General features: G+C 48.8%; 1 protein-coding gene across 1 annotated transcript; it reads left to right on the plus strand.

Moving 5' to 3' along the window:
• Window positions 1-1,339: 1,339 nt before the first annotated feature.
• LOC134148880 (cytochrome P450 2C5-like) lies at window positions 1,340-7,776 on the plus strand. The gene is made up of 9 exons (XM_062591460.1): window positions 1,340-1,608; window positions 2,627-2,789; window positions 3,182-3,331; window positions 4,197-4,357; window positions 4,811-4,987; window positions 5,256-5,397; window positions 5,897-6,084; window positions 6,825-6,966; window positions 7,368-7,776. The coding sequence occupies exons 1-9, from the start codon at window positions 1,441-1,443 to the stop codon at window positions 7,559-7,561; spliced, it is 1,485 nt and encodes a 494-aa protein (XP_062447444.1). The 5' UTR covers window positions 1,340-1,440; the 3' UTR covers window positions 7,562-7,776.
• Window positions 7,777-12,270: the final 4,494 nt, after the last annotated feature.

Consider the following 12,270-nt stretch of genomic DNA (forward strand, 5'->3'; position numbering starts at 1 on the left):
AAAAAATGAAATATTGAAATGGAGCAGTCTCAGGGCTGCGGGAGGTTCAGCTTCACTTTAGCTTTTTAGCTAAGCACCGTTAGCTTTTTAGTGATGTGGAGATTTGGTGCTTTTTGTCTAAGGAACCGCAGTGCAGTCGCGTGAGTGCATCCTCCAGCGCCCGGCAGAAGGAGCCCCACGCCGGGCTGACCTGTGCCGGCAGTGGGAAGGGTTTCACCCCGCAAAGGCTGCTGAGCCCTGCCCGCTGGCTGCAAATTGCCCCGCTACATGGCCAAAAAAGGGTGCAAGTGCAGAGTTCTGGCCATTTCTCCCAGCTTTGTCCAAAGGTTGTCCCGGCTTCTTGCCCTTTATCCAGCAGCAATGAGCCTGGGGCTGCGGCCTTGCTGGCAGTGAGTGTGGTAATTCAAGCTCCTCATAAAATATCATGCAATGCCCTCTGCTGAAAGGCCACTTCCATTGCAGGCGCTAACCTGGAATAAAACCTCCTCCCTCTTTTCCTCCAGCCCTGTCCTCCAGGAGAAATCGCATCCTTTGCAGTGAGCTGCCTTGCTCTACCCAGCTGTGGGAGTGGGTGGCCTGCGAGGCAGCGCCGGAGGAGCTGTGTTCAGAGCGAGCAGCTCGAAAGCAGGCCTAGCTCCATCCCGGCAGCAGCCCCAAGAGGTCAGAGAGCCAGGGCAGCAGCTAGCCTCAAACCTCCAACAAGCCCAAGAGCTTCTGTTAACGCTCCTCCACGCTACAAAACGTTTTGTTCGATTTTTCCAAGCGGAAACTCCAAATCTTTCAGTAAAACTGTACTTTCCCTCAGAACTGGCCTACTTTCCAACGGAAGCTATTTAATGGAAAATTCTCAATTAACCTAAAACTATCAGGCAGATGAACAGTCGAGCATGACCCGTCGCTGGGGGTGCGCTCTGCCAAGCTGAGGATAGCCCTTCCCGTTAGGAAATCATCTCCCTCCTTGGTCACTGCACTAGCAAGAAAGGCAGTGACGAGAAGGGCAATAACCCAGCGATGACCTAAGGGTTTCACCAGGACGGTGACAACTTCTTGCATTGAAGGTCACCGAAAGGGAGCACCAAAAAAAGAGGGATTCATCAGAGTGGGCTAGGGAAAGCTTTTATCTCCCTGGCTGAGTCCATGCGGGGTTTTGCAATGCGGAAGTCCAGTGTCAGAGCTCTTTCCAGTCCGTGTTACAACTGGCCTGAGGTTTGTGCTCAGTCAGGAAAAGCCAGAGTGTTTATGTCACTGACCGCCCATTGACCGGCCAAGGGGTGAGTGCAGGAGAGTTAACCTCTGCAGCCGGGACCGGTGGGAAGGGCTGTGCTATATAGGGCGTGGGGGAAAGGCAGAGACAGAGCAGAGCTCAGCTCCCTTCTGCTCACTGCTCAATCCTGATTTTTCCGTGGTGTGAGGAGCCCTGCTCCATGGTGACAGCCAAAAATGGATGCTGGGACCGTCGTTACTCTTTTCTTCCTCTCCATCTTGTGTCTTCTGCTCTGTCAAAATAATAGGAAAAGAAGTCAGCTCCCTCCAGGACCGACCCCATGGCCCATCCTAGGCAATTTATGGCAAAAAGATGTCCTACCCCTCTACAATTCCCATGAGAAGGTAAGAAATCAGCTCGCAGCATTGTACCAGCTCCCTGCCGCTGGCAGGGCAGCAGGAAAGAGAGCAGCAATATCCTATGTCAAAATAAAAGGGGAATCATATGAGTCACTCTTTTTTCCTCCTTCCTTTTTTCTGCCTCTTTCCCTCCATCCTTTCTTGCTCTGTCAAAATATCCTAAATCTCTGCTACTTGGAGTATAATCAATACTGTTGTTTACGTCCTTCTCGTGCTTTAGTAGGACCCATGGAAGTAACACTAATCCTTTTTTGGTTCAGCAAAGCATTTAATCCTCTCCTGCCTTCCAGAGTCACTTTCCAGCAAGATCAGACGAGCTTTAAAATTCACAAAGTATCAATGAGAACATAACCTCCCCGGGGCATGGCTGGGGTGGTGGGAGTGAGGCAAGAACATGCTGGTAGCCTCAAGAGATATGCTCCTCATGACCAGCACATCTCCATGCTGCCCACGTGTTCTCCAGCACTGCAATCTCTAGGCAAAATTAAAAATTAAATTAATCACTGAGATGATGCTATAAAAGCCTTGGGTCTTGGTGGTTCTAACACGGAAGTTTCTCAAGAACTTCAGAGGAGCCTTGCTGGAGGCTTTGTTTCCCCAGGCATTGTAGCTCATGCCAGCTGGACGCAGTTTTGTGAGGAGGATTCCCAGGCACAGCGCTTGGGGATACGCTTCCCGCTCTGAACTGCTGCAAAGACGACTGGCAGCTGCTGTCCCAACACGAGGTGTGATCAGATCTCCATACTCCAGCCAAGCCGAAAGCATGGGGCCCTTTGTGGTGAAATCAGCTCTGCGTAAGGGCCAAGAGGATGTATTGCAGCTGAGCACTGAGAGCCTCTCTCTCTCAACTCTCTGTTTCTCCTAGTGCTCCAATTCTGCTCTGCTCTTGAAAACCAAACTCCCATCCTTTCGTCTCAGCTTTGTGGCCTGGAGGTATCCAAGGAGCCTAGGGTAACATCTCAGCACCTAATTTATCACACCTTTTCCATACTTCTTCCCCCAGCTCAGGGAGAAGTACGGCCCCATGTTCACTGTCTGGCTGGGACTGAAGCCAGCTGTGGTGCTCTGTGGGTACGAGGTGGTGAAGGATGCTCTGCTTGGTCATTCTGAGGAGTTTGGAGGGAGACCTGAAATACCTCTTCAGGTCCATGTGTCAAAAGATTACGGTAGGTGCTTCGATTTCTTCTTTATTATTCTTTGGATGAGCACAAAGTAGCTGATTGCAGCTGGCCAGTGAATGATTACATGTATGATGAGGGACTCAATGCCCAAGATTTCAAAACCACGTTTCCTATTTCGCAAGTCCTTCAATCTGTTACATCTCTTATCTGAGGACAATATTAATTCCTATTAGATAACTCCTACGAATGCAGACTTCTGGCTTTGTTTTTAGTTTCTTCTGGGATGCTCATCCTTTCAAGGATGCTGTGCACACACCAGGGTCAAGTTCTGGCTTAGTGCTCTGTTGCTCCTCGGTCGGATTTAGCACAGGAGTCCTCTGTTCTCATGGAGGAGCTAACGTACTGGCAGCTGAGTAGCTTCCATTGCTTCCTCTCAGGTTTTATCTCCACCAACGACAAGAAGTGGCGCGAGCTGCGGAGGTTCACGCTCAGCACCCTGCGGGACTTTGGGATGGGGAAGAACACCATGTCACAGCGTGTGCAGCAGGAGGCCCAGCATCTTGTGCAGCTGCTAGCAAGCTTCAAAGGTGACATAGGTCCTGCCCTTCCTGGCTGTTGGGGCAGTGAGAGAACACATGACAGCCTTGTAGGACAAGTCTGATCCCCAGAGCTATTTGCAGCTGCTGATGTGAACAGTTCTTGTTGAGAGAGGACTTAGACTGTCCTTCCATACTGAGAGAGGGCAGTGAGGATGTCAGTCCAGTCATGGTTGTGAAAGCCAGAGTGGGAACTTTCCTCCATGAATTTGTGCACATGTGGAGTGGCCACTGAGGAACTTTTCATGCTCAAAGAACAGAAATAGGAAACTAAACTTCATAGCACTGAGGATGCAAGAACACCACACTGCCCAGGCTGTGCAAAGGGTTCCCACAACAATGAACTTCGGCCAGGGCAACCACCTTTTCTGTTGCTTTCTTATTTTAAAATAAGACAGCAATGATGCCTCCAAGGCCTCTTTAAGGAGTCATTGCTTAGTGCAGAGGCAGAAGAGATGGAGGATTTGGTTGTACACTGGGCACTGTTATGACCCTACTGTCTCCAAAGAGGATGATGAAATAGCAGCAGACTGCACAAATGAGGGGCTGGGTCACTGCACAGAGGTGCTCCTGCAGGCCCTCCAATTCACTGCAGGATGCCAGCAGGGTGCTCAAAGCATCGAGATCCCTCTACTTTCCTCAGTCCCAAATACTGAGAAGGGATTTAGGAGCAGGCAGATATATCTAGGTGTCTATACCTGGGTGAGCTTTTGATCCATCTGTTAGAACTGAAGGGTTCAGCTGAGGCTCAGAGCTAAGAGAAAGGACAGCTGCTTGAAGGAGAAGGGCATTTTCTGAGTGTGAGGCAAATGATTAACTTCTAACTTTTCAATGTCTTTTTTGCTTGTCACTGCAGGGGAGGCCTTTGAGCCAATGATAAATTTCAGACATGCAGTTGCTAATGTGATTTGCTCTGTTGTCTTCGGGAGCCGTTACAGCTACAATGATACAGCCTTTCTGGAGCTATTGGACATGATTGGGAATTATGTCAGTTTTTTCCTCTCCCCCATTGCCATGGTATGTGCTCTTGCTGCGCTCAGTGCCCTCATTTCTGATATATTCAGGCAGTCTAGAGACACTCCTTGGCTTTGGACTAGATGTCTGGCTTTGCCTATGACAGCATTTCTTTGCCAGTGACATTGATGGGACTTAAGCATATGGCTACATTAGGCACATGTTTCAATTCTGTCCCAGATCAGATGGAGGAAAATGTTCTTTGTGGCTCTGATCCAGCAGCTGGACAGCTTCTTCCAGGCAGCCCTTGGGCAATGTCCCCCAAATGTCCATGATTTACATTTTTACAGTTGTCCCTGGAAATAAGTCTCAATGCACCACACCGTATATTCCTGGGAGTTGTCACACTGGGTGCTAGCACTTGAAACCAGACATAAGAGAAGATAGAACAACACCCATCTTTGAGAGAAGCTCTCTCCAGGCACCTGAACCCTCCTGTACCTCTCTTGTCCGCAGGTATATAACACCTTTCCCAGCATCATGCAGCACCTCCCTGGACCACACCATAAAGCCTTGGCAGAATGTGAGAAGCTGAAGGACTACATCCAAGAAAGAGTCGAACATCATAAGCAGACCCTGGATCCCAGCTCTCCTCGGGATTACATTGACTGTTTCCTTATAAAAGCAAAGAAGGTAAAGGTGCAAAAGATTTTCTCTCCTGCTCTAAAATCAGTTTTAATTCTCAAAGGTGCTTAGTAAGGCTTAACCTCTAGCCACATACTCCAGGGTAAGGGTCACAGAGAAGGTGCTGAGGGACTCTGATGCAAACCGAGCAAAGGCAGCACCCCCTTGGCTGCCTTGAAATTTGCCTAGGGGACAAGGGCTGCCCTCAAGAACTGGCTACAGCCTAAAGATAATCACACAACTTGTATTGAATTGCCTCCCTATCACACACTTGCAGGAGAAGAGCAGCCTGGAGAACATGTACAGCAATGAAGATCTGGTCATGTCAGTATTCAGCCTCTTTGGTGCTGGGACAACAACCACTGGCAATGCCCTCGTCTTCTTCCTCTTGGTGCTGAGTAAATTCCCCCATATTCAAGGTAAGGGCACCAAAATGCAACCATTTCCTTTGCCTTAGTAAGGCATGGTGCAGCAAAGAAGCAGACTTCAGAGTCCCAGCCCTGGAGGCTCCTGTTTGGGGACATTTTGCTGTGAGATCAAAATCAGCCTCTGTGGATTGCTCAAGAATGAGATCCATTAAGCAAAAATGCAGATAGGCTAGAGAGCTCCACACATCTTCTCTCACTATCCACTAGGCATTCTCCCTCTTTTCCCTCTTACTCTGCCTGTGTGAATGGCCCTGGATGGACACAAGATAGATGTTCTTGGCAAAGCCTTGAACCTGCATGATCCAGAGAGCCATGCGGGCAGACACCCTACTTTTGGTCTTTAAAAGGGGTTACACTAGGTTCCTCACTCTCTGCTAGGTCATCCTTTGACTCTAGAATAGGTGTATGTAGAGGCCAGTGAGAAATTACTGAAAGCCTTCACAGAGAAAGCACTGCAGCCCTGAATTTGAGTTTTTTCCTCAACTCCCAGCCAAGGTCCAGAAGGAGATCGATGCAGTGGTGGGCACAGACCGTGCTCCCAGCACAGAGGACAAGCTGAAGATGCCATACACCAATGCCGTGATCCATGAGCTGCAGCGCTTCCAGAAGTCCCGCATAGAGAACTTCCCTCGGATGACCACACAGGATGTCAAGTTCAGGGGCCACATCATCCCCAAGGTGGCCTAGTGGTCCTGGGCTCTCTGGCACTTCTGAGGGGAGGAGTGGCATAAAAACCTTGAACAAGATTTGTATTGATCCCTGGACTGTTTGCTCACTTGTAAAGGCCACCAGTCTTTCCCAATCCTTGGTGAGGCAAGGTGGGGATAACCTTTTTGCGGAGGAGAAGAGGGCAGTGAATGCCACAGCTAATCCTACCCACGCATCCCTGCTGCTTGCCTATCCTGGCATACCACCTCTTCCCTCCCTTCAGTGCACACCACTGCCACTGAGATAACCAGCGGTACCTGTGCTGGCACTACTGGTGAGCCAAGCCCAGCCCTCACCCCCACTGCAGATTTGGGTGGCACTCCTGGTTTGGATTTTAATTGCAGGCATTTTTTGCTACACTCACCCCAAAGGACTGCATCCTTGCTTTGGACTTTGTGCAAGGAGAGGGTTTTAAAAATAAATCAGTAGGAGTAAATAAATCAAGGGATAGCTTCTTTCTCAATTTCTGAATGAAACCACAGTTGCACAGAGAGATGGCCAGGATTGTGGGCAAGAGCTGAGCCCCACATCTGTCTTATGTGCCTGGCAGGTTTAAAGTGCAGAGCCATCACCAGGAGCTGCCTCCCAAAGGACACCTATATTCACCTGCCCCACAGGCTGTTCCTCAGCTAGTAATTCTGCTTACCAAAGCCATATGCTGTGATACTCATGTTCCTTCTTGCTTTTCCTGTCTTGTCCCTCTCCTGCAGGACACAGCTGTTATTCCAGTATTATCTTCAGTGCATATGGATCCAGTCCAGTGGGAGAACCCCCAAAAATTTGATCCAGGCCACTTCTTGGATGAGAAAGGCCAATTCAGGAAGCGGGAAGCCTTCATGGCTTTCTCTGCAGGTAACTGCTTAGCCCTGCACATGGACTTTGCTGGGATGCTGCCTGCTTGCTACTGTGCAGTGACTGCACTGGTGGATCTGAATCCACCTGAAGGAAAGTCAGTGTGAAAGGGCTACTGATGTGTGTTGGCAGCAAAGTTATTCCTTTAATCTGGGCTCTTCACTTGCCTGGGTTAGGTTTAGTTCAGTTGGCTAGAGTGTGATGCTAACAATGCCAAGGTCGCGGGTTCGATCCCCGAACGGGCCACTCGCTTGAGGGTTGGACTAGATGATTTCCAGATGTCCTTTCCAAACTTACCAGTTATGATTCTATCCTTCTCCGCGCATGTATTTTCCCTCCAAATGTAGTGATTCCTTCAAGCACTGGATCAAGCTATCTCTTTTTCTCACTGTGCCTCACAGGAAAGCGGATGTGCCCAGGAGAGGCACTGGCCCGGATCGAGCTCTTCCTCTTCCTCACTACACTGCTGCAAAACTTCACCTTTGAGCTTGCCATCGAGTATGAGGAGATAGATATATTCACCCTATGGCTAGAGATAGAGAGACGGGCAACACTGGGCAAATTCCTTGCCATACAACGCCAGGCATGTTATTGAGCAGAAAGCAAATGGCAGAAAGAAGCAGTATCCCCATGTGCTTCTACGTGTGTTCAATTGCTCAGAAATCGGAGAGCAGTGTAAATATGAGCTGTACAGAAGCCAAGATACAAAAAAAAAGGAGGGTTGCTTTGGACTTAGGGTGCTAGACTTCCACTTGGAGCATAAATACTCAGCTCTGCCACCGAGCTTGGAGGTGTCCTTGCTCCTAATCTTAATCCTCCCGTGTCCCAGTAACATGAGGAAGATGGCACTGGTATTCCTCTCCTGTAGCTATTGACTCTAGTTAAACCTTAAGCTCCTTGCAGCAGGGCTGTCTCCAGCTGTAACTCCTGGAGCATGGTGGTATCTCATTGAAGTCAGAGATTGTGAATGCTTCTGTAATAAAAATAACCATCGCTGCTTGATGCTAACAAAGATGTTCTGTTTGTTGCTTTACATCAAGAGAGAGGTGATGTATCCTTTCCACCATCTGAGATTTTCCCAAGGCCACAGCAAGGCGGGGGGCTTTCTATAAGGCAAAGAAACATCCACGGTGTCTCTTGATGTGAAGGCAGCTGTGCTAAGGCTTTCCTATTCCTTCAGAGGGGGTGTATGAACAGGTCACAGCAACCAAGATAACAAGTAGGAGACACCAAACTCTTCTGTTTCTTTTCTTTGACCACACTCAAGCCTGGACTCCCCTTACTTGTTACCACCCGTTTTACACAATGCCTGCAACACCATGAGTCACACTTACTCTGCTCCTCACAACCCATCACGCTGTAATGACGCCCTTGTGAACCACAGTATTGGTCCTCGTAATGTAAAAGATGACACGGGTGGGGAAATGTGCTGTTAGATCTGAGTGTCGTGGTTGAGAAGCTGGAAGAGCTTTGCCACCAAAGTCACTCCTCTTTCCTTCTTAGTAGCGGTCAATGTTTTTTGCACTTGCACTGCTTTGATCAACTGCTAAAATAAAGAGGGCAGCCAACAGACACTCTCTAGGATTTATTCCAAAACATTGATCCTTTAAAGAAAAGGCCTTTACATTAAATAATGCTTCAAAGGGAAAAAATGACTCAGACAGAGGCACACTATGTCCGAGCCTCAGCAATGTTCTAGGCTCTTCCTTCCACTGATGGATGACTCCTGGTTTCTCCATGCTCATGAGCTAGAGCACTGTGTAGTTGGGTTCCTCAGCTGGGTTCCTTTCACGGTTGTGCTGCAGATTCTCTGGCTGGCCTTTAAAAACCAATAGTTTTCCCATTGCCTCCAACTCTTCCAACTGCAAACCTTCCCAGTCACAGGACTTTGACTCTGTCCATTCCACAGGTGTCTACCTTTTCACCTTTTTTTTTCCTGTGTTCTGTGACAGACTGAGGCAGTAAAACATTCAATTTGTTTTCTCTGTGACTTAAATCTTAAAATAAATCTTGTTTATCTCAGGAATTTACTGCTTGCTTCAGAACTTTAACCTGCAGATCTGTAGCTGCAGAGTGGTCTCCCCAAGTGGTCATGTGCAACCTTGTAGCAGCCAAATGGTTTCAGCTGGGGTAGGAGCCCAGTTTGCCATTAAAAGGGCTGAGTTACAGTGCAGAAGAGCTGCAATTCAGGAGGAGTATGTGGAAGAGCAGAGCAGATAAAAATTGCCCAGCTACTGAAGTTGCTGCACTGCTTTGGCCTTTATTTCTGTGCTGTCTTTGATATTGCTCCAGCCAACATGCTCAGTTCTGCTCTGCAGGCGTAAGTGCAACTTGTAAAATAACCCCAGAGGTTTTTTTTGTAAAACATCTGGCAGAGAAGAGCCTGCCTGGTGCTCTAGCCCTCCTGCTCCCTCTGGGCAGCAGGGTTAAGCTTGTTGCTGAGGATGTTGTCCTTGCAGTGGATGGTGAGGCCCAGGGTCTCTGCTGAGGTTGGGACGGGGAGGCAGCGGTGGTGCGGGGTTGCACGATGACCTTGGGGCTGGTTTGGGTGGGCTTTGCCTCACTGGGCTGCTGAGACTTCTCTGTACGGTGGCTTCCAGCAGGCAATCTGCCCCGCGTAGATGTGACTGCTCCTCCTGAAGCCTTCTCGAGGTTGGTAGGATTGGGGCAGGGTACTGCTTGGCAGCCCTGGGTACTCATTGCACCCCAGAGAGCAGTTTCTGGGGGTGAGGGGTGCTGCCCTGTTTGCTGTGAGTATTTGTGATGCCCTCTCAAAGGGATAGAGCCCAGCTGGGAGCGCTGGCTGGTGTCTGCATGCTAGGGAGGAAAATTGCTCCCTAGCAAGCTTTTGCAGCCCACTGCCTAAGTGGGGAGAGGGGGCTTTGGCTTGCTGGTTGTGATGGCATGTGTAAAGCAAAAGAAAAAGCTCTCCGTCTGCATGCAGCTTGTCTCCCACAGGGCTGTGCTGCCGGTAGCATGCACTTGCCTGTGTGTGAGACCCTCAAAGGTGCTTCTTCACACTTGCTTTCGGGCACAGACACTGAAGCTGGGAGGTGAAGGTCTTTAGACCTCTCCAAGGCTTTCTAAGGGCGCTGCAGCCCTGCAATGCCCGGTAGTTCACTAACTGTTGTTACTCACTGTTTGCTTACAACCAGGAGGAATGCCAGCTCTCGTGGGCTGTGAATGCTGGCACATGCAGCTATTTCTCCCCCACACTTTATATGCCACCCCTTCCAATTTAAAAACCTCCCATGTCAGGGCTTGGTCCCTAGCCTGCATTAGATCCACACTCCTGTTGAGCTAAATCATATTTTCACTTGATTTTAAGATGCTGCTTTCCCTTTCCCCTTGGTTGTATCCTCTCCATGAGGAGAGAGAAGGCTGATGCCAATTGTGGCACCACTTGCTGTAGCTGTTCTAGTAGGAAAAGTGCCCAAGCAGATATAAACACCTGCTGCTGTTGTAGTAACTGGATGATTGAGAGCTAAGATCTCTTCTTCGTGACCTGGAAGAGCTGGAGAACTACCAAAAAAGCAGAGTTGCCCAAGATATCTATGAGGGCAAAGCTTGAACTTGCCTATGATGCTTCTGGTCCTCATAAGCCCAAGAAGCAGCCTGCAGCTTCCTAGGGTACAGTCCTCTTCTTGGGGTTTATCCCCTACACGGTAGGTTTTAAATGCTCCAAGGAGACTTCACGATGCTTGCAACGGACACATCAGGGAGGCAAAGATTGTTTCCTAGCTACAACCCAGGAGAGCATTTTCTGTGCTTAGAGAGTAAAATGGGTCACTGCAGGAGGGACTGTGATCTCTGCAGCAGAGAGTGTCAAGCTTTGATTTAATTAGGTAAGCAAGCATGTAGAGACACCTCCCAGCTATGTTTGGTACCAGTGGAAAAGGGTGGTGCTGTTATAACTGGCTACTGGGGTCTACTTCGTTCCAGGAAAACAACTCTCCACTGGGGAGGAATTGTGGAGGATGGAGCTCTGCTCTTCTCTGCTTGCTCTCCCGAAGAGCCACTTAGAAATCGCGGGTGTCAAACGTGACCGTTGTGATGAGCGTGGGGTGGCTGCTTGGGGGCCTGAGCCCATGATACTTCTTGCTTTGTGTGGTGAGCTTAGTCTGCATGCACCAAAGTAAACCGCTACATCTGCCCCGCTCGGATCTCCACAAGAGATGCTGCCATGCAGAGAGCATCCCAGCACTGTCTTTTCTGCTTCTACTTGCCAATAAATTAAAGAGCCAAACAGGTACAGCAGAAACTCCAAACTTGCATTTACTGGCACATACAAAACAAGACCCAGGTACATGACCCAGTAATGCATTTGAGTCTGTCTTTGTGGGTAACCAGTGGGTGCTTGAGGAGGGAGGAACTCTTTGAGGTCTGATCTGCTTTCTTCTGCTTTCCCACTTGGGCTCATCTGCCAAAGAAACTATCTTAGTCTCTTCAGAGGACAGCATTTTGGTAATCTCATTTGTCCTCCTACCTTCTGAACAACAGATGAGCCAGCCTGGTTTTCTCTTATTCTGTGTGTGCTTTAACTCATTAAGTCATTAAATGAGGTCTTCTTTCAACCAAAGGTAGGCTGGGATTCTGGGGGAAGACTAAAAATATATTTGTTTTTGACCAACAAAAGCTGACTGCAAAGTATTTGAGGACTTCGCACAGTCTCTTCTTAAATACTCCCTGGATCAACACTGTTCAATTTTACTTTGTCTCTAGGGCTCTGCCTATAAAAGCAAATATTTCGGTGTCCAAAGGCCAATCATACTCCCACTTTCCAGAGGCTTTTTACATCTGTTTACTTTACTTCCCTGTTAGCTTCTATTCCAGGGCCCCTGCACCACGTGGCTGCCAGGGTGCCCACCTGCCTCCTCATCCTCCCTGCGCAGATAGACCCCCCCCCTCCTTCTCCCCTGGCCTTTTCATCTCCTGGCTGATCATCTCAGGCAGCTGGGGCTGGGCACCTTCCTTCCCATTTTAAGATTCAGCAAACAGTCATCGTAACCACTCTTCTAAAATGGAACATTAAGAACGTGAATAGGCTCTATACAGTCCAAATTCAGTAACTTTAAGATTTGCCTTGCTCTCCTGGGCACAACTCATCAAAACAAGACATGCAAAAATAAATAAATTATATATCTGTGTGTGTGTGTGTGTGTATCTGTATATACATACACACATACATATATAAATGCTCATCGAGTGACACAGCCTTGCTGGGCAGAAATGCTGCCGGAACTGTAAAACTCGGCCGTGTGATTCGATGCTGGCGGGGGCCGTCGCTCTGGCGTGGCGATATTA

This window comes from Rhea pennata, chromosome 19 (assembly GCF_028389875.1).
Source record: "Rhea pennata isolate bPtePen1 chromosome 19, bPtePen1.pri, whole genome shotgun sequence".
Taxonomy (NCBI): domain Eukaryota; kingdom Metazoa; phylum Chordata; class Aves; order Rheiformes; family Rheidae; genus Rhea; species Rhea pennata.

Coding starts and splice junctions, on each gene's coding strand:
- LOC134148880 (XM_062591460.1), top strand. CDS start 1,441: ATGGATGCTGGGACCGTCGTTACTCTTTTCTTCCTCTCCATCTTGTGT. Junction 3,332..4,196: donor GCTGCTAGCAAGCTTCAAAG/GTGACATAGGTC, acceptor TTGTCACTGCAG/GGGAGGCCTTTGAGCCAATG. Junction 5,398..5,896: donor TAAATTCCCCCATATTCAAG/GTAAGGGCACCA, acceptor CTCAACTCCCAG/CCAAGGTCCAGAAGGAGATC.